This window comes from Pezoporus occidentalis, unplaced genomic scaffold (assembly GCF_034315485.1).
Source record: "Pezoporus occidentalis ecotype Australia unplaced genomic scaffold, CSIRO_AGI_Poc_V1 ctg249, whole genome shotgun sequence".
In the NCBI taxonomy this organism is placed as follows: Eukaryota; Metazoa; Chordata; class Aves; order Psittaciformes; family Psittacidae; genus Pezoporus; species Pezoporus occidentalis.
Window position 1 is genome coordinate 497,908 of NW_026914383.1, and position 22,635 is coordinate 520,542.

The window sequence follows — 22,635 nt, forward strand, 5'->3', positions numbered from 1 at the left end:
TATGTGTATAGCAGCTCTTTTCTTTTGTTTAACACAGCAATAAAAGCCCTTAGGAAAAGCAGCATGAGGCAGCTGTGGACAAACCAAAAGAAAAGGGAGGTCTAATACCTAAATGTTGTTTTTGCTGGTGGTGGGAGCACTGGGAGAGGGAAAAACTGGGAGAAGGTGTCTGCTATTCCCTCAGCTACAAACATTTTTAAGGCTGAGGAGCAATTCTGGGGGAAGAGGTTGTTTTTGCTTTTCATTAGCCTAATCTCGTCTGAGTTTAATAGCGAGAACATGATAAACCTCGTGTTCTTTTCATTACAGAAACCTGTATCTTTTCTCGTCTAGTTCAGTGTGTGCTATCTGCTGCCATTATTAAAGAGTTTATCATTTTGACTCCTCATGCAAATCACAAAGGGGTTGGAAGGATTTGATCTGCAGCTGCAGAACTTCTGAGGTGAATCCAGTGGACCCATACATCCTAATTGGCACCTAATGTGCTTTAGACAAATAGTGCCATAGATTGTGCAAGCAAATTACTTCTTGACCACGGCTACTTCACTGTGTTAATTCATAGATTTAAATTTATCCTTTATTTTTGTCAGAATACTAATGGAAGTGTTTTAAAGTGTCATTTTAAGCTATTTACTTTGAAAGCTATTAATCCAGTCAAAGGAATCAAAATCACAGCCAAGACAAACTTAGAAGGTGGTTTTATTTGTTGGGGTATAAATGTAGTAGTATCTGTGTAACTCAGACTGAGGACTACATCTGGTACAGGTTTTCCATTTGTATCAGGGGAAGAGCAAGGGTTGAATGGTGAAAATTTATTCAGACAGGCAATCTAAAGTGAGCTGACCTTTTCAAGCAAGGGAGCTTTCCAGTGTGCTCGTACAGCCTGTAGATGTACTTATCTTGCCTTCTTCTCACATTAACTTCACAACCTCTGATGATAACTTCATAATCATCAGCAAAAATGCCCTTTTAATGAGAAACATGAAGAATACATGTAGTCTGAATAATGGAATGAAAAATGGAATGTTGAAATTGCTGCACACATATAAACTCTGTACCTTTATTCTACATGTAAGTGCAGTATTGCCACCTCTATTCATTCACACACTGTGATGGTTCAAACAGCATCCGTCTCCCACCTTTCTGAGAGTGTCTTAAAAATCAGCTTTGAAATGTGGTTAGAATACACACTTTGAGTCTCGTTGTGGTGTTTTCAGTCTGTGCTTAGCTGCATATAAGCTGTGGCTTTCCAAAATTGAAGTAGAGCTGTTCAAACCATTGCATGTTTCCAAGAGATGGGCTCTGAGAAAATAAAGAGCTACTTAGGGGTGAACTAAAGTAACAGCTGCTGTCAGCTACAATCAGAATAGAAATACTGCAAATGGTAGTTAAAAGCCAAGAGGAGGAGGAGCCTCCCAGCACCTCCTCTAGTCTCGCTGTCTGCTGTGCCGCTAGTAAATCAGGAGTAACGCCAAGGAAATGAGTCAACAGAGTCCCACAAATACGAAGCACTCTGCAAGGGGAAAATCAAACTGTTGTAATATGTGAATCACTTCTTGCCCTCTAACTCGCTCTCAGTTTTGTTTTTTTTTGTGTTGTGCTTTATGAGCTGCTTTTCAGTTGCTTTTTGGCCAGAGCAATTCTCTTGCAGAATTGCAAGAGGAATTGCTACAGCTGAGGCCTTTGTAAACACCCACCATGGCAGCTCTCCATAACCTAATTAAGAGGCAGCTACAAGCCCAACACCTCTAAGGTGTCCAAAGAATCCTTTCTGGTCTTTGCTTTTCAGTGGTTACCTTTTATTTTCCCCTTTATCAGACTGAACAAAACACATCCTGCAGCTGAGGCTATCAATAAGTGTCTGAAGATATTCCTAGCTCGGGATTTACTCGCAGAGAAATTTGGAGTTAATGGACCTGTATGCGATGCTGTTGCTAAGAAACCCTGGCTTGGCTCTGTAATGTCCTTTTGCAGTTTGGCAAGTGACTCCCAGATGGAAAAGCTTCTGTTTCAGCCCCTCTGCCTTGCCCAGGGGAGGGTGTGCTTCACTCACAGCGGGTCCAGCTCAGCCCCACTGCGCCCACCACAAAATGACATGGGAAGCTGATGTCCCCTATTTTCTAACCACCTTCAGCTTGGTTTCTCAGCTCACAAACCTCCTGCCTGCCCTTTACACATGCCTGTAGCAAATAATCTACTTGTTTTCTGGGATTTGCAGGTTCTCATGGCAGGGATTGTATTGCCAGCCTCACATGCCTTGTAGCTAGGAGATGTCATAACCTGGCTCGAGACAGAAGGACAATTTAAAAGCATAGCCCATTTGCTTTACACTGTGATACGCAGTTTTCTTGTTGCCATGGCAAAGCTGGAAAGAAGAGCAGGGAGCTGTTCAGGTGTGGGAATGCTGCCTCGGCGGGCAGGCAGAAAATAGGTTTGGGGTTTTCTTTTTAATGGGGTGCAAAAACCCATGGGGATGAAACCACAGGCCTGTGCTGCGAGAATTTCCTCGAGCCACCACCATCTGTTGGGCTGAGATTTGTATGGGAGAGTCCCGGAAACCTGCACTAAACCTTCATGAGACTTCATTTGAAGGATTGAGTTTCGCCCCAGTCTCTGCTCTGGGTGTACTGTTTGACACTAGGCAAGGAACGTCGTGCTTCTGGCTTTCCTATTCTGTCTGTGATTTCTGGTATGTGTGTGGAAGGAGAACACTGGAAGCTGGGGAAGAGGATGGGCTTTCGAAAGACCAAGGGTCCTTTTTATGTTAGGGTTTCCCAGTGCTTTTCCCTTCCCCAAGCTGGCAGAGCAGCCCTTTGGGTATCTGAAGCACTGCACCCAGTCATGCTGACTCAGCTCTTGTTGGGTTGACCTGTGAGCCTGAAATCATTGTGAGACATTGAGGAAAAGCGGTGCTTAGGGGAGATGCATCATTCGGTGTTACATCAGCATAGATAAGGATGAAGTCCGCCAAAGACTCTGAAGTTACTCTGGTGAGAGCAGAGGTGGTCTGGAGCTATTCAGGAGGTATTTTCTGACTTGCACAGGTCTGCGCATATAATATTTTACATTGCTATTGAGCTCCAGCAGGTTTGGTGCTGATCTCACTCTGACTTTGTAATAGAGTAAATAAACCTCTTGCCCTGTGTGGTCTTAGCCTCGCCCCTTGCGTCTTCTAAGAACACCCTAAATATGACACCAAAATTAGTTTATATTATTATAATTTTCTTCTCTTTCTGTTTTTCTGGTCATAATTAACAGGGACACTTTCTGTCAATCAAGTGTCAAAATGAAATGCTTTCCCTTCATCCGTCAAAATGCTTGTGCCTAAGAGAATGGTTGTTCCCTGAGGCAGTTGCCAGGGGAGAACACAGTGATGGTCCCAGGTTATTGACAGGGTGAATTAGCTTTTCATGTTAAAGCTGCTGTTTAAGCATGTTTGGGAGCCTCAGGAAGATGAAAGGCCCTCAGAAAGTCCAAGGCATTCTCCCTGCCACCTGAAAGAATCTCACGCAGGGAAAGAAAGTTGGAGCTAGAGCTGCTCAGCATCCAAAAAGTGAGACTTACTTTAGGCTGTGTTGATCAGCTCCAGGGCTTTGCAGGGCGGATTGGCTATCAGGGCAGTATGAACATGGCAGCAAGTAACAGTGCTTCCAGGTGCCTTATTTGAAGGCATCTCCCACCCATTGAGAGCTGGGCACCCGAAATCACTGCCCTCTTTGACTTGCACCATCAGAAGTATTTAAGCTCTATCCTCAGAAGCAAGTTAGATGTGAAAATGCCAGGATGCAGGAGCCAAAGAACCGTGGGTGTGTTTGGAAATGAAGTAAGTCTCTGAGTCACTTCAGGGGGTTTGAACTTTTTAATCAAAACCTTTTCCCTTTACCTGATACTCTTGAGTTATGGAGGAAAGCGTTTTTATTTCTCTTCTGCTCTGCTGCTGTTGTGGTTTTACCTGCTTCACACACCACTGGGGCATTGCAATGATCTCACCTCTTCAAGTGCCTGGCTGCAGTCCGAGCTCCTTGCTTGGACTTGGCACAGGAACATGACTGTTGGAAAACCCCAGTCCTTCCAAGCATTGCTTGCAAAGTTCTGCTTCCCCAGTTTCATACTGGTGGCTGTTGCTCCTCTTGTCCTTTATTAAAGTTTCATTTCATTGCCTTGCCAAACAATCTTGCTGCAAAGGCTACAGATGAAAGCGAGGAGAGGAGGTTAATGCAATATGTTATCCCTGTCGACAGGGATATTTGTTTCTTTCCTGCTTTCCCATTGCTGAAATAAAGGCCACCAGTGACTGTTTACACATGCAGTGTAATTTAGATATAACATGTGGGGTCGGCCATGAAGTCAAGGTTCAAAGCTCAATCACAAAACCTAAGGAAGTCAAACCAAGGAAGGCATTGTCTTCTGAAGCTGGGGAAGGTTCAGAACAAACCATTTGTCCCCTGGTCAGCAACAAAAAAATGCACTTGATTCCATGAGGTTTTAACATTATGAAGTGCTTAATCCCCACTGAAAATCCCATTGATTGCAATGGAGATAAAAGCACCTTAGCAGAACATCTGGAAAACCTGATAAATAAAAAGTAGTATTTCCAACTTAGACAAACATTTGGATGTGTGTAATTAGTATTGAATGCTCTACTATTGAATGTTCCTCTTTGCTGGGAATGTCATCTTTCTGACAAATGGTGGTGCTTGGGTGGAATGAAACATTGCTGAAAAGGAATGCAGGTGCCCACAGTTCTGTTAAAATGCCACCCTGAACACAAGAGGAGGATGTGCTTAAACATCATCAAGACTTGAATGTTCTCTGAGTGAAACATCACAGTTGACATACATTTAAAAATACAAACCCCTGCCAATCACAGTTTAACACATTTCCTGCTATCCCTTTTTACCTCTGACTGACTGAGGAGCTGTTCCAAAACGTATCGTCAGATCAGGTGAGAAAAGGAGTAACAATTTGCTCTTGAACTGGGCAGCTGCTCCATAGTCATCCCTTGGTCCCTTTAATGTACACAGAAGCTTCAGGTGCCTTTATTCTGTCTCTGAATCACAAGCCTCTCATGAACCTAAAGCAAGACTCATGCTAATGTATAGGAGTGTAGAAAAAGGAGCTTGTATTTCCCATCTATTATTTTTAAATAAAAAAATAATTTTAAAGACGATGACATCTGTTGCTTTTAAAGATGACAAAATCCCGTTTTCTGGAAAGCTGGGCCTGTCAGTTGTTCTGATTGCTTGACTTAGCTTGAGTCACTGCTTCTTACTGAGAGTTGTTTGAATGTGTGGATACAGACATAGTTGATCACAGGATAATATTCTTCACTAAAAATACTCTCTTGCTGCATTTTATAGACATAGTTAACAGAAATAACAACTTTAAATACTGGTCTGAAAGTTCTGCTTTATTCTAGAAGCAGTTTGTTCAGTTCTGTGACCATAAAAATAAATGACACACTGAAGAGCTGTCTTGAATGTGAAGCTTTTGCTTTGAAGATATAATCATGTCAGGGTTATTAAATGCAGAATATAGTCTCATTTTAACTTCAATTGCATAGACGTATTTCTAGACGCTTATTTTTATCCCACATGAATAATGTTGGTGATCTTGGTTGTAGTGGTACAATGGGCAGTAATTGACACAGTAATGTCAAAATTGCCTAAATTACAAATAAGCCAAAATATCCGTGGAATTGTGCATCCATAGAGGATGTTCTTCCAGGAGTTGAATAGCTTAAATGACTAAAAAAAGGTCTGGATTTCTCAGTCGGCAAACCCAGGTAATGTTATTTCTGCACCTCATGGATTAATGGGCTTGGATGAGAAGGAAATGCAGTACTAAAGCAATGAACAGGCAGGAATTGACAGCGTGTGGCTCTGCTGGCAGTATCAGAGCAGATGCAGCATCTGGTGTGGTCCTCAGTGTCACCTTTATCTGCAGCGGGAACCAAATCCCACTCCCAGGCTCTCAGAGACAGCTGCTTTTGTGTGAGTGCTTGATAAAACTTGACCCCCTGATCCTCTGTACTCAGCTGAGGTTTATCAATCCGTGTTGCCAGTGTTTGAATTTTAGCTTTTTATAATGCTCTGCCAATACAAGTTGTTTTTTTTAAGATGGAACTGCTAAGCCACGCATTTTCTTAGTGTCACATCCTATGGTTTAAGCAGCAGAGATGCTCGAGGAGGCAGCTGTGAAGAAAATTTAAATGCTTGCTTAAACACTATCCTCCATCCCTTCTTTCAGCTATGAAGAGCAAATATAGACACATTCAAGGAGAGATTTGCAGGTTGCCAGTTTTCATGACTTTAATGCAAGCCTTATAATTGTTGACATTTTTTCTTATGTGACAATTCTGTTGGGTTTTGTTGTTGGTTTGGTTTTTTTTTTTAAGTTTCTAACATTTCTGATGAGGAGAAGCACCATCTTAAGGGTGAAACAAAGATCTCAAGAGCTGATATGAGCAAACCCAGTCTGTTTGATTTGTACATCTTGGTTTTTAAGCCAGTTTCAGTGTTTTGGTTGACCCTCTTGGATTATTGCAACACTAGGAGACTGGCAAGCCAACATTAGTCTCTCAAAAGTCAGAAAAAGACCTAAATTTACTTTCACTCTCTTCCAGATGTTTGGTGGGAAACACATCAAGCTCAGTTGCCTTTAACAATGTCAGTTCATTCAAACCCCAGAAATGCCTATGCTTTGTTAAATGCCTTTCAGGAAGTGTTTTCTTCCACCTTTGGTACCAAGAAGATAGAGCATCCTGTTTGTACCAGGAGCTGCTTGTTAAACCACAATTCCTAATCAGTAGTTGTATGGCCAGGAAAAACCAAATGAGTCCCTCATCAGTGGTGGCATCTTGCCTTTATGGCTTATGATGTTTCCATGGGCTACAGAACTTGTATTTTCAGATGGGAAACTGGAGCTCTAAGGGTTTAGGTGATCCATCCAAGATCCTGGAGCCAATTTTGGGCAAAGTAGGAGCCACTCCTCCTGTCGCCCAGCAACACCATACCACTGCCTGTATGCAAGCCCAGATGGGTGTTGCTCCTCTGAAGTCAGCTCATAGCAGCTGGATATCTGGCCCATGATGTCTTTGTGTTGGCATACGTAATTTCTGTTGTTCACTTCCTCTGTATCTAAATAAAGTAGCTATTGTTTATGAAATAAGTCACAGAATTAGCTAAAGAGGCCACGTAAAAATGACTGCTCAATAGAAACAAGGAAGTAGCAGCTGTAAAGCCACCATGCCTTGTCCAGCTTTGGAAAGGGTTTGTCAGTTCATGGTAAATGTAAATGGAGTTTCTCTTGCAGAAGTTGAATGTACTGCTTTGGCATCATGCCTTCTGTATTTCTCCAAGTCTGACATTGTTCCTGGCCTGGCAGTTTGTAGCTCTCTGGGGAGTTAAACATCTCAAGTATTTCTGTAAATAACAACAGTCCAGCTCTAAAGGCTGGTGGAGGAGCCGTAGGCTCTTTCAGCTTTAAAGCACTAGTGAAAGCAGGAGTACCCCATCGCTGGCTGCTTTATTCTGTGCTCTGACCTGGGCTCCCCATCGTAAGCATGATAAAATGTAGCAGAGGAATTTATTTTCACTTGGGGGTTTTCTTTTAGGGTGAGTAGTAATATTATTTATTACTCTAACTAGTGCAGCTGGGAGGGAATAAGCAAGTTTTTAGTCTTGGCATCACTTCTGTAGCTCGCCAGTATCCTCATAGCTCTAAGTGAGACTGTTACCCAAAAAGAAATGTTTCTTCTCTCAATGATCCCTGGCAGTATTTTAGCTGAACACTGGGCCTTTTAATTTGTAAAACTTTGGCCAAACTCTGGTTCACTTCAGCTCAGTACCGTGAGGCAATAGCTGTGATTTAGAGATGAAGAAACTGAGGCAAAGAAGAAAAATCCTTTTCAAAGGGCTGATAAAAACCCCAGAAAGACACAGCAAAATCCAACAGTTCTTCTGGGTACATAATCTCTGGAGGTTTAGAACGAGGTAGTTTCTCCAAAGAGAATATGGATACTGTCCTCATTGTATGGTTCTCAAACTCTCATCCCTTTTCTACTCTACTAAAATACATGCTTTTTGATGGTGGTGGTGGGGGAGTGTAATGAGAAAATACAACATTTGTTTTGGTATTGCTGGATTTGAAACACATCCATGCTTTTAAGAACAGATGAAAATTGTTGTTTTAATAGAAATAGTGAAAATTTCAACTTTGAAAGAATTTTCTACACCATTAAATCAAAGGTGTCAATGAAAAACTTTGATTATTCAATAGCTGCCACGACTCCACAGAGCTCCACTGCTTGATGTCATTTTTCGTTTCCCAACAGGTCAGATTTGTAAGGAGAAGCTAATAAGCTCAAAAAAATGACCAGCTTCATTTCTGAGCGGGTTTTCCTCTGGCACTTGAAGGGCATTTCGTGGTCCGATGGCTTGCTTTTGCAGCTGGGAAGCTCCGAGTGCAGCGTTTTGCCAGTTACACACAAAACATTTGCAGCCCAAGGAGGCCAGCTCGTTAGTAATTACTGTAATGAGTCCTTCAGTGTTTATCTGAAAGGTGATTGAGCCCCTAATGCAGACACCAGATATTTTTTGTTCAGTTAATGGTGTGGTAAATTATTCCTGGGAGGGGGCTCATTGAACGCCTCCTTTGAAACAAGTTAAAAAGACCACAAAGGAAAGAAAAAGCTGTAGGTCTCTTCTTACCAGGAACAGGAGAAAATATTTAGGGAGCGTTTCAGATCTAGATCTTCCCACTCTTTGTACAAACTGGGACAAGTTGGGTCTTCTAAAGAGCGACTGGCACAACCAAATGGAAGGGGCAAATGCTGCAAGGTTTATTTTCCAGCTGCAAAGACAGTGTGGATAACGGAAAACAGGCTCTGTTTGCTCAGACAGAGCTACTGCATTGTGATCCCCATGGTCAGGGCCTTGCAGCTTTGTACTCAGCTTCTCCTCTTGTTGGAAGTGAGAGGTGTTAAACCCGTAAAAGAGAAGGGAGTGATCTTCATGAGCTTGGCTTTTACAAAGGGAGATTGCTGCTGCTACTGAGTGAATAAATGATGTATCCAAACTCAATTAGCAAATGCTACAGTGGGGAAGGCTTCCTAATCAGTCATTGATCAGGTGAAAAGCAGCTGTTGCATGTTTTGCATGTCCTTTTTCTTTGCACCCAGCAATAGATCCATCAGCCAGCCTCAGTAACATAAACAAGGATGGGCATTATTTATCATCTAGCTCTAGAAAGATCTTATTTTTATACACTGAATGTGTCTGTGTGATGTAACACTGAACTGCCTTAAATTTCCATGCTTGTGTGCACAGGGCTGCTTGTATATTCATCCCAAAGTCAGGATTTGGAGCTTTCGGAAGAACACTCAATTTGTCCCAAAACCCTTGCAGACAGAAACTGTCATTGCCAGGGGGATGAGGAAGGAGAAAACATGCTGTTGACCTGTGTGCGGTCTCTCCATGCCCTTAGTGCCCCACATCTGTGGGCTGCCCAGGCAGCAGAAGGTGGATCCTTGTGCTTGGTGGCCTCTGGTTGGTGTGTTGGTATCACCTACCTCATTGCTGAGAGCATTTCATAAGCATTGTGGCCAAAACGCTGTGCAAAGTGAAAGCTCAGAGCAGCAACAGGCTAGATTTTCCTCTTACAGTTCTGCTGAAAAGTGAGTGTGTTTGGAGAGACCCTCATTGTGAGTGAGATCATTATTCTTGGGACTGAAGTTGCACAGAAAGTTATTATTTCATTATAAAAAGAAAGTAAGAGATGTAGACAAACGTCTCAGCAAAGCAGGTTTAACTGCTCTTCAAAAAGAGGAATCCACTGCGATTTAGAATGTGGGAGACGCTGAAATCCTCTGCTGAAAAGCAGCCGGGCACTTCAGGCGCCCTGCATGTTACAGACACCTGGGGCTGACTGGTGCAGTGCTGCAGATCATAGAATCAACCAGGTTGAAAAGAGCTTTAAGGTCGTCAATTCCAACCATTCCCAGCACTGCCCAGGCCACCCCTAACCCATGGCACTGAGGCCTCGTCTCCACGGGGTGTGAACACTTGCAGGGACGGTGACTGCAGCCCTGCCCTGGGCAGCCTGTTCCAATGCCTGAGCACCCTCTGGGCAGGAATTGTTCCTCAGCTCCACCTAAACCTGCCCTGGTGCAGCTTGAGGCCGTTTCCTCTTGTCCCATCCCTTGTTCCTTGGGAGCAGAGCCCAGCCCCTCCTGGCTCCATCCTCCTGTCAGGCAGTTGTAGGGAGCCATCAGGTCCCCCCTGAGCCTTCTCTGCTCCAAAATAAAATGGGGAGAGCTTGTAAGGGAAAAGCCTGAAGTGCTTTGGATACGTTTTTCCCTCTCTGCAAAAACAATGCCTGTGATGTTATTCAAGTGGCTGTTTAGTGATGTTACCCAAGAATTGCCCACACACGTCACTCCTCTTGCTGGACAGTCACACATCAGCAGGTGAGGTTGCCCTGGCAGCCTGTGGCTCTCAGGGCTGCTCCGTGCTCAGCTGTGGTGGGTTTTCAAAGGATCTGTGCACACTGTGTGGCTTTTTCGTTTTCTCTCTGAAACCTCCAGTAATGCCTGTGAGTGCTGACTGCTTACAGAGGAGTCCATGTCTTCAGGAGTCCAGTGTCTTCTTGACTTCTTCCAGTGTCTGCTTGACTCTTCTTTCACAGCAGTCAGCCAATAAGCCCAAGAATCCTTATACAGCATCCCTTGATAAAATCATGATCATGTCCATCCGCTTTCATTTAGTCACTCCTGCTAGCAAGAATTGATTTTAGACTCTGATGACTTTTGTCAGTAGATCTCTGAATGAAGTATCAAAGGTTTATTTTATTTTGTACTCATCTGGGCAGTAGCTGGAGTGTATAAAATGGGGTCTCCTGGAGCAACTTCACTGCTTCAGCCTCTTCCTTGAAGTAGGCTTTGGAGCAAGTGTATTTTTCCCCTCGTCTCTGACAGAAAGCAATTTCCTTCCTCCCCTGCACATCCTTCAGGCTCTAGTTATTCATGCCCCAAAGCACCCTGCAGAAAAACAGCTTTGTTGACCTGTTCCTGCTTCTGGGTTTGGTGAATGGTCCACACCTGAACCCCCCCAGTGCAGCACGTCACCTCTGACAGGTGATGGAACCTCCCTAGTGAGGGATACCGCTTGTGAAACTCATCATTTTCTCTCTGCTCGTAGGTGATGTCAAAGCACTAGTGGAGGATTGTTCTTGTTTCTTTGCCCTCAAAATTGTTCTTTGCAGTGAGGAAATGGCAAGATTGGAACGGGAAAAGCTGGGAAGCCGACAGGGCTTTGATAGCTGTAACTTTTACCTCACTGATTTTCTCACTCTCACTTGTGGCGTTACTGATGTGTTACCTGCCTGAAGCCAAAAGGACTGATACAGCAAGAGGAAATTGTCATTCTTTTGTTCTTTCTAGGGGATCAAGAGTCTCAGCTGAGCATGCTAGGGTTTAGATCCGAGGTCCATAATCTCATGTGTTTGAGGAGAAATTGCTGGGTTTAGTTGAAGTGTTGCTCAGCAGAAATGTTTAAAGCTTAACTGTCGTGGTTTAAGCCCAGGCTGTTAGTCAACCACACAGTCCTCTCGCTCACTCCCCACCTTCCTTCCCCCCGCCCCCTCCCCGGCTCCCAGAGGGATGGGGAGGAGAATCGAAAGAATGTACTCCCACAGGTTGAGATAAGAGCAGCCCAGTAACTAAGGTATAACACAAATCACTGCTGCCGCCACCAATGATAATGATAAGGGAAATAACAAGGGAAGAGAATACAACTGCTCACCACCTGCCAATCGATACTCAGTGATCTAGCCCTTCCACGTAACTGCCCCCAGTTTATATACTGGGCATGACGTGCTGTGGTATGGAATACCTCTTTGGTTAGTTTGGGTCAGGTGTCCTGTGTCTTCTTCCTCCTGGCTTCCTCTCCTCCCTGGCAGAGTGTGAGGCTCACAAAGTCCTTGGTCAGAGTAAACATTACTGAGCAGCAACTAAAACCATCGGTGCTGTCAGCACTGTTCCCAGGCCGAAAGTCAAACCACAGCACTGCACCTGCTACTAAGAAGGAGAAAAATGACTGCTACTGCTGAACCCAGGACACTTAACTCTCCTTCTCACTTAGACTTTTAGTGGGCACAAGGCAGGAAGTTCCTCTTGATTTAAATGAGAAAAATATCTTCTGCTTCTGAGAAGTGGCCTTTGGAAGCTGGATTGCAGACTGACACAGGACATCCAGAAAACCAGGGTCAGAAATGGTGTGGTGTTTTAGGCTTCTTTGGTGTTACTGTGTGTGCAGGTTGGAGGGTTGGAAACGCACCTTCTGCTTTCATGAGGAAGACTCAGATGCTTTTATTTTCAAATACAGTTTCCATTGCCTGCATGGAAAAAGATTTGTTTTGCTAAGCAGAGCTTGAACATAGGGCTATGGCAGATGCTGTTAAAGATCAGAGCAAGTCAAATACTCATCTGCTTTTTCCACCTTCTCACTGGAAAATAATTCTTCTGATTTCTCTAAACCAAGAGAATTACAAATGAGACAAGCATTTGCCCCCCAGAGCTCAATGTGCTACATATTGCTCAAACAGCACTAAACTTCTTAAAGGGAAAGAGAAGAAATATTGCAGAATATGGAGCTATTGCTTCAGATAAGATTGGTATAACTTTGGATAACCTAATTTTGTGTGGATTGAATTACTTTAACATCACAAAGATGGAAGAACTGTTCCACGTACCCGTTCCTGGTCATAGTCAGTGTGAATCTGGCAGGAAGCCATTAGCTCGAGGAGGAGAACTCTCATGTACATTCATATTACTGAAAGCAGATGTGGGCTTCTGGCTCAAGCCAAAATTTCAGGGGATAAAGGAATTTCTCTGTCTTCAATTCTGCACTGGTCAGAAAGGATGGGATAAATCAATACTCGTGCTGGGAAGATGACTTTCAGGACTGACGTGTCTGATAGAGATGCTAGTGCAGCCTAGGAGTGATAAGAAAATTAAATCTGCTGCTGCCTGCGTGTAGCCATATACCTGCTGCAGTTGTGTATGAGAAGCCTACAGCTTCATAGAATCATAGAATGGTCTGGATTGAAAGGACCTTAGGATCATCCAGTTCCAACCCCCTGCCATGGGCAGGGACACCTCACACTAGACCATGTCGCCCAAGGCTCTGTCCAGCCTGGCCTTGAACACTGCCTGAGGGTTTTGAGTGTTGGCTGGTGTGAGGACATACAATTCCAAAATGATTGCTTCATGGTGACTTGGAGAAGCTCAGCTCCCCTGTATCCACAGCAGAGCATCGCTGTGAGGTACCTCTGGCTTCGTGTGCATTAACGCATGAGGAGATGTTTGGTTTACAAGGATGATGGTGGCCTGGGTTGTGATATGCAATAGCGTGTGATGTACATAGGTCCCCCCCTTCAGTAAAATTATTATGTAGTCAAGACATGTCTAAGCTTTTGCTTGCAGGCCATCAAATTCTTGGTAAAACTGATTTTGGAAAGTGAAAAGTGCTGGAGAAATCCTTGTGTGCCTGTGAATGGAGGAATGCTAAGCCCTGATTTTCTTTCTTTCAAGAAATAAAAATTCTCTAAGAAGGCAAAAGCTTTGTGTGGCTTTTAGTTCTTCACTTCCCTTTTCGTTAGAGGGGAGAAAAGAAAATCACATCAGCACCACCCTCTGTGCTGGAATGAATCCTTCTGCCTGACTTGCAGAGATTTATAATAGAAATGCTGACAGACCTTTATTTATAATGGTGTGAACATACCCGTGGTAATGGGCCTCAGAAAAGAGAAAGTGCTTAAACTTTTAGGTGCCTGAGTATGGGAAATGGATGCAGAGACTTTCCAGAGGAAATGCTGTCCCTGGCATTGGTGCAGGATGTGTGTGTTGTCAAAATACACCCAGGAGGAGACCCGGGAGCAGCGGGCAATGCAAGGACCCTACTGAACAATTTGCACACCCATACGTGAGGTGTCCCTGCCCATGGCAGGGATATGGAACTGGATGATCTTAAGGTCCTTCTCACCCCAAACCAGTCCGTGATTGTATGATTACAGTTTTATGGCTTCATTTGCACTGTGTGGACCCGCGAAATCCACGTCTGTCTCCCGCTGTTCTGATGGATCATGCATCTTGAGTGAAAGCAGGGACTGATGGTGGATCTGCTGCTTGCCCAACTGTCTGGGTGTTGCTGACTACGTGGTGAGGGAGGATTTGTGGCACAGGTGACTTTTGTCTACATGTTATCAGCAAGTTTTTGCTCTGGAGAGCAGCACTGAAATGTTTTGGCTGAGGGCAGTTTCTTGAAGGCTCCTTCATCTTCTTGTTCTGTTTAGCTGTAAATGAGGTATTGACATACTGAACTAAACAAAACCAGCCCATATGAAATTGTCAGTAATGGCTCTTTATCTTGTCCAGTTTAACCTCAGAGGTAGAAAGCAAGAAAGAAAGGGGAAGGTACATGAGATGCATCCAAGCCCTAAGATCTCTTTCTGGCAATGACCAGGACCGAGTACTATGAAAGAAGACCCAGAGGTCACACAGTCAGTACGATAAACTGTGCAGAGAGAAACTGTGATGTTGGAAAAACTTCCAAATGCCTTGATGGTCGTGTGTAACTTTACTTAAAGTTTAATTGTAGAATCAGACTAGTTTGTGTTGAAGGGACCTTAAAGCTCACCCAGCTCCAACCCCTGCCACGGGCAGGGACCCCTTCCACTAGAGCAGCTTGCTCCAAGCCCCTGTGTCCAACCTGGCCTTGAACACTGCCAGGGATGGGGCAGCCACAGCTTCTCTGGGCACCCTGTGCCAGCGCCTCAGCACCCTCACAGGGAAGAGCTTCTGCCTAAGAGCTCATCTCAGTCTCCCCTCTGGCAGGTTAAAGCCATTCCCCTTGGCCTGTCCCTACATCCCTTGTCCCAAGCCCCTCTCCAGGTTTCCTGCAGCCCCTTCAGGCACTGGAGCTGCTCTCAGGTCTCCCCTTCAGGAGCCTTCTCTTGTCCAGGCTGACCCAGCCCAGCTCTCTCAGCCTGGCTCCAGAGCAGAGCTGCTCCAGCCCTCGCAGCATCTGACAGTCAGAAGAGGAACATGACCAGCTTAGTACACTATCCACCCCAGTGATATACTTACTTGTCACTATGCTGGTTTGCTGCACCTTGAAGGTGCCATGGCTGCAGGACTCAGTAGCTTTTATACAGAGGGAGCGAGCCTCTGTTTTGCTGGGTGGAACAACTTGCAAAGCTGACATCCCTGTGCTTGAGTGGCTCAGGCGAAGGAGCCTGGTGCTGTCCAGGCTGCTGGGCTGCAGTCTCTATGCTTTCCCAGTGCCTGTGTGTGACCCACTGCCACCCTAAGCCCATGGCTGTATGCTTGGGAAAGCTGAAGCTGGTCCATTTAGTTATTGCAAAGCCCTTATCTTGAATATGATTGATGGTATGGTTTAAAGTGGAGACATCATCACGGTGAGCCTCAAATACCTTTTCTATTAGCGGTGAGGTACATGAATACCCCAAGCTTGGGAAATCCTCCCAGTCCCCCATAAAAAGTATTTTCAATAAGGAGGATTCTGTCCTTTCACTTACATTTTGGAGACACCTGGTTTCTGTTATCAACCTTTGTCTGGGGAAGATTTGCCCTTGAATGAGTACGGCTTCTGGCTAATCTTTACTACTTTGAATCCTGTGCTAAGATCGTCTTTGGACAGAAACAGGTTGAGTGTATTTCAGTTGCCTCGTGTTCTTAAAATCAGTCTGTCGAAGAGTCCTAAATAACTCATTGCCTTATTCATAAACAGCCTGAGCAAATCAGGCTTTGCAGTGGGTACAGCTGAAGCGCAGTTCAGTGTGTGTGACAGTGATGTGTTACTTTGAGCTGCAAACTCCTCAAAGGGCTTCACTGCATGAACCACTGGCAGGAGGAAAATACACTGACCAGTTATTGGAGCCTCATTTGTTTAATGAGCCTACAGTAAAATGAAAACTCCAGCCTTGGGATAGGATAAAAGCAAATTGCATGGTAGAGCTTTCAGATCTGTAGCAAAGCAAAGCTTTTCATTGGGCAGAAGGAACATATTTTGCCATTAGTCTTGCTATTACAGCCTGTGTAAACTGCAGCATCATAAAGTGTGTGGAATTGCTGGAGGACTCCTTGAGCCGTGGAGCTGGTGATTTCTGCTATGCATGATTGGGAGCAGAATCCATGTATCATACCTGGGGCTTGACCCTGTGAAGGAGAATTTAAAAGATTAACAGTGTTTCAATTACCTATAATTGTGAATAAAGTAAATGACCAGTATTTTAGTTGTTTGTCTTGCGCTCTGCATACCCTAGGTAATAAAAAGCCAATTTTCCTGGCTTCTGCCTTCATGTAGTCTCAAGTTCTGGGTTCCAGCGCACTGTAGGGAGCAGGTTTCTGAGCTGGGAGCCAGGAGACTTCTTTTTCTTACTTTAACTCTAGCAATGAGCTGTTATTTGGCAATTTATTTCTTCACAGCTATACACTACAGCTGCCATATCCTAGGAGACAAGGCTTATGGGTTGCTTCTTCACAGAAACGATCTTTAGTTTCAACTGACTTTTATGAATGCTAATATGGGACAAACTTATGAAAAGCATTCTTTGTAACCAACTATTCTGTTTCAGAAATTTTCAGTGCATCTTGTTCCCATCCATATATTCCCTTAGCTACTGCTTGGGTATGAGCTTAAATCTTAGAGTTAACTTTAGATGCACATATACCTATTGGTTATTTATAATTATTGATCCTTAGAGCAATAACTCAGTGCTTTCATAACCCTCATGCCTGTTGAAGCATGCATTTACTATTGAAAATACAATTTTGGTGCTGCAAAACCATATCACATAGGGAAAACTGACTGGATGTGTCTTGGCTGGGGGAGCAGTGAGACTGAGTGCTTGGGTTCTAATTGAGTCTGCTTGGTATCTGGAAGTAACCAAAAATTAACACTGTAGTGTTCACTTAGTGTTAACTCTATAGTTAACTCTATAGTAACTCTATTAGTTTAGGCTATATCACCTTGTTGCTGTTGCTGCAGTTCTCCATCAGTATTTGACTTCATGGTAGTCACTAGTCTTTACCGTGCCTTTGATGGCATTCTCAGCAGAGAGGGAAAGGGAGGTCACGGGCACCATTTTCCAGCTACACCTTTCAAAAGCAGATTGTATGGATTCTCAAACTGAGAAATGGTGTCAGCTCCTTCCAGCACAGTTTCATTCCCTTTTTGCTTTCCCTCTCTGTCTCCGCAGCTGTGGAGTCGCTTCATTCCTTGAATGACCAGATCTCCCATTTCATCGTCAACAAGTCAAAAACACTGGATGAAGATGAAGATGCCTTTTTGCCCAGCGAGAAGGAATCCCTCAAAAATGCCATGATGTTGATGAGGCACCTTCTTATGGATGCACAGGTAAGAAATCAATAAACTCCCATTTGTTAGGACACAAGGAAGGCGCATTACATAGATCCAGAGGCAGTACATCATTTTCATGGACAGTTTTACCAGTGGAAAACATTAGTCCCTGACTCTTGTTTAAAACTGTCTTTGGCTCCTGAAATCTGCAGCTGTGTGAAAGGCCTCTCAGTGATTGGAGCATGTTGCTTGTGATGGGCCTGGATCTCACATTTAGGGTTGAGAATTGCTCTGACGTTTCAGGAGAAAAATGAACCAATACCCATTGGTGGGAATCCAGCATCAGCCCTAGAAAAGAAAGTCATTTTGCCACTGAGCATCTGTGCTGAATGCCAGTTTTAGAAGTGCCAGACACATAACTGAGCTGTTGGTTTAGCCATGCTCTGAAACTCCAGTTAGAAGTCATGAAACCGTGTGCAGATGTTTCTTTGTGCCTCTGCTGCTTTGACATAAAATCTCTGTAGGTTTCCTGCATTCTAGTGTGCTTCCTTCATCCTATAAAAAAGACCCTTTTGAAGTATTCAGTATATATATTCCCTTTTGGTCTTTATTTGTAAAGCCTGGATGGAAAATGGCAGCCCATAGTGGAGGGCTGTTTTGGAAACAGGGTGTCCTCCTTCCCCTTCTCCTCTGGTAAGCCCTAAACCCTCACAAAGCAGGTCTGAGACTGTCCTGAGCTCTCCAGGGCTGGGATCACACAGTCTGGCCCCCACGCTCAGACCACTCTCATGGGGGACTTTTGGTCTTGTGAACATCTTACTGGGATTTCCCATATTGTAGTTTGTGCTCATTGCCTCTTGATAGACATGTAACAAGGACGTAGAAGAGAGGAAATTATTCCTATAAGGATTAGCAAAATAATAATCTTCAGGGTTTTCCTGACTGCTATCCTGTGCTAACCCTGGCTTGCCATTGCAAGTACCAGCACATGGCGGTGCAGGTAGTGTTACTGCAATTACTCCTTTAACCAATGTGTCCCCAGAGCCCAGGTTCCTGTCACTTGCTGCCAGCACTTTACAAGTGTCCAAATGGAGGATGCAAGCAGAGAAAACTATGTATTTTTGTGTTTTACTCCCATATCCTCCCATGTGGAGTCTGGTGGTTCTCTTACCTGTTTCTCTCGCTTTCAAAGCCTTTGGCTCTAATTACTTTGGCTGGTAGAGATCTTGGTGCGTGCAAGAAGTGGCCTGGGGATCCCTGCTATTAGTGGCATATGTGTTTTAATGTTGGATATATTTGCACGGGGAGTCAATCCAGGCTTTGGAGGCTGTGGAATGCACAGTGAGTGAATCATTACAACTGTGCTCAGGATTTCATTTCTGTGAGTATGGTGTTTATGTCCCTGTGGTATGTCTTGAGACAAGTCACCTCCATTTACCCCAAACCAATGGACAGAATACTGCTGAAATGTCACAGAGAGCACAAAGGGTTAGATTGTGCATTTGGATTTGCTCCCATAGCCTGTGTTGGAGGTGGGAATACACTGGGGAGTCAGGCAGGAGAGTAGGCAGGTGCTTACAGGCATCTGCATCTTGCAGATTAAAATAAATATGGGACAAAAAGGCACCTATAGATAATCTCCTTGTGCAGGAATCCTTTTTTAGCTCTCGAGAATGGCTCTGTTACTTATCAGTTGTCCTGAATACATGTTAAGTGCCTGTGATAGAGTGACTGATTAAGGAAATGCTATTAACAATGGGGAAATGTCAAGTGCTCCTGCATCCTCCTGATGTGTGGGGATCCTGGATCGCTTCCCAGAAAGGACAGGACTGTTTTCTGCCTGAGAGTTGGAGGGATGACAGGATGAGAAGTGGTAGTGGTGAGTAAAAGGATGGAACTAAACAAGTGACAGCATCAAGTACAAAAAACCCCAATAACATGAGGAAACATGTGGCTGGCAGCAAGCTACCTAAACAGGAATATCACCACCAGCGTGTGCATATAAAGTACTTACCAACCCTGACTGCAGAGTGCCCTATGGCTCTAATTACACAGGAGGAAAAAACATCACCAATGCAATTATTTCCCTTTCCTGACCTGATCTCATTTCTTCCCAGCTAGTGTTTTTTATGGGAAGATGGAGCCCTGCAGCTCTAACCAAGACTGATTGTGCAAGGCTCTGTGCAAAGATAAGCTGAAATCCATTGCTCGAACCTTTTACTCCCTTTTCTCCTCTCTTGGTGTGGACCTGATTTTGGCTGGTAAATAATCTGAGGAGAGAACATCCAGCTTGAAGTTTTGGGTAGGAATTAGCTGGACTGCTAACCCACTAGAAGTGATGGAGCAAAGGGGACAGTTAATGGCCATTCTCACTTCTCTGACACTATGAATCTGCTTTGAAAGCACAGCCAGTGGGGATGATGTCTCATGTTTGCTGTCTTTGTGATGTGGAAAGAAATTACACGAGGTTTAATAACCCTGCCTGGGCACCAGTAGGCCAGAAGATCTACCATGGATCTAACTTTGATCTTGAATCATTTTTTCTGTCTTGAGATAAATCATGAAATCAGTCAAACATAGTTTTCCACTATGGAAAATGCTGTGAGCATTTTTGGACCAGGCTGCGCTGTGGACCGTGTGCATCTGCCTGTGAAGCTGCACTGAGAGGGTGGAATAACAAGGATGCTTATCATCATGGAGAAGAGCAACAGAAGCACTGGAGGGGTTGTTCAGGGTTTCACAGCTGTATTTTCTCATAGTCTGAATGTGAACTCTATGCTCCTGCGAGTCAGTTCAGTCCCTTCATTAGGCCATATTTCTTTCTCCCTCCTCGGCTTCTTGGATGAACCTCTTTGCCCATCTGTTTTGCCAATTTGCTCTAGTTTTTACTGATTTTCATGCCTCAGTTTTTGCAGTAGTGGTGTACAAGCACCTGTGGTGGTAGTGACTGCGGCTTTATAGGAGAAATCTGCCATGTTGGATGTCACTTATTGGTAAACATGGGATAGAGAAACAGATAAAATGGGGGGAAAAAATCATCTCACCTCCCACACATGATAGGGCTTTCTCCCTGGGAAATAGGGCATTCCCTTGCATATTTTGCACTCTTCCTGCCTCCATAAATGTCATCAATGTCAACTGAAGTAGCACTGGCAGGATGAGTGTGAGCATGGTGCTGGGAGCTGGCAGAGAGGCCACTGCTGCTATGGCAGCCCCGTCAGCAGTATTAAACTGCATGCAGGGCTAGGTAATAAGCTCTGTGGAGTCTCTCAGCAATAGGCTGTCAGCTCAGATTCTGCCCAGGGAAGACAGTGATTTAATGAAAGTCATTACAGTCCGCGGGGATCTCTTGCCCCTGGTGGTCTCCATCCATTAAGCACCCCGGATAGGATTTCCTCATCATGAAAATGCCCCACTGGAGGGACTGCTCACTGAGCTGCATGCTTGCTGCTGGGCTGGCAGAGCTCTGGAAAGGGAGCATCACCCTCCCTCTGAGTGAGGGTAGGAGCTCTGCAGCCACGTTGCTCCTTTCTCATACTTGTTTCAGGTTTGCAGCAGCTCCCTGATGTCAGGCAGGAGGTAGAAAGGCATCACCTTCCTCTAAGCAGTGCTTAGCAAGTCATCATCTGCATAGCAGCGCTGAAAGGGGGGAGAAATCCGAGGGGAAAATTGAGACGGTGTAATATGAACTAAAAGGTGTACTTAGATAATGTGGGTGCATAAAAGCAGATGGAAAGAAAAGGTGCACTTATTCTATGACATGTTCCATCCTCCACATGGTATAGGAATGAATAAACAATTCACTTCTGCCAGACAGCCCCGTGCAAGATGCTGCTGCAGGGCTACGGCAGCCTATGATAGATTGTCATTGTTGTCAATCATTTCTGACAGTCCTATTATCCTCAGAAAGGATGTTTGCTCTGTGCATGTTGTTTTATAATCCTCAGAGGTGGAGTTTTATAGCCTAGCAGTGCTTTTTTCTCAGACGTTTCACTAAGCAGGATTTATTGCTTCTGAGACACACGTGAGGTGAATCCATTACACCTTCAAACTGTAAATCTGCCCTCAGCTTTGCCTAAATTACTTCTTGGTTTGTTTTCTTTTACTTGACTTTCTGTTTCTAATTGCTATTGTGAGAGACTTAGCTGGCACGGAGCAGGAGGAACATCACATTCTAAGGGCTGAGTCATATGCAGCAGCTCTAATGTAGCAGTTTGTCCAAGCAATTTGCCTAATGAATTGAAAAGGTCCATCCAGGCACCAGCATCGGCCTTAGACGCAGGGTAATGTTCTCTGTTATATGGGAGAACACATGTAATTTTTCTGGATGCCTGACCTTAAAAGGCAAGCTTGCAGGAAGTGCATACATTTAATTGCTTCCATAAAGTGTTTAACTGACTTCAAAGAGAAACACTATCTTTTCATTCAGTTCCTTTCCTAACAGTGGTGTGATTATTGTCTGGGCCCTCTTAGGTCTTGTTATGGAAGTTATAAATAGACACAGAGACAATCTTTTGGCTTGCACTCGACCTTTCAGAAGTAATCATACCAAAAATTATGACTTAAGAGCAAGATTAGCTTAGTAACCTTCTAGGGCACCTGGCTTTAGCTGGATTTCAGTTGTTGACTAGGTATGAGAGCATGAGGATGTAGATATTCAACCACTTCTCCATCAAGGGGGTAATTTCTTTCTCAAGCAAAGACAGAAAATAAATGTAGTGGTACTTGTAGCATAAGTTGTGAACAAAACAGTATGGACATTGCCCCAGAATCAGAGGGGAAAGATCTCTCATTTACATTTAGAAGTTTTGTTGGCTTTTCCTTAAGTGTTCCAGCACTTTGCTGTGGATAAAATGGCTCCAGCTTTCATTAACTAGTGGGACAAACCTTTAGCAGGTGTCTACGAAGGCAGGTCTGTAGGTATTGCAGGACCACCCAGAGCAGGGCACACAGGAACGTAGCCAGGCAAGTTTGGGATGGTTCCAGAGAAGGAGACTCCACAACCCCCCTGGGCAGCCTTTGCCAGGGCTCTGCCACCCTCAATGGAAAGATGTTCTTGCTCATGTTGAGCTGAAACTTGCTGTGGTTGAGTTTGTGGCCATTGCTCCTCATCCTGTCACTGGGCACCACTGGAAAGAGTCTGGCACCATCCTGCTGGCGCCCACCTTTGAGCTATTGATGTGCACTGATGAGATCCCCTCTCAGGCTGCTCTTCTCTGCACTAACCAGGCCCAGCTCCTGCAATCTCTCCTCA

At 44.4% G+C, this 22,635-nt stretch overlaps 1 protein-coding gene across 1 annotated transcript in view; it reads left to right on the forward strand.

Moving 5' to 3' along the window:
* KAZN (kazrin, periplakin interacting protein) overlaps positions 1–22,635 on the forward strand; it is a 218,914-nt gene that overhangs the window by 40,757 nt on the left and 155,522 nt on the right. Inside the window, exon 2 of the mRNA XM_062622845.1 lies at positions 17,281–17,438. Coding sequence (XP_062478829.1) covers positions 17,281–17,438 — 158 coding nt within the window. The remainder of the gene's footprint in view (positions 1–17,280; positions 17,439–22,635) is intronic.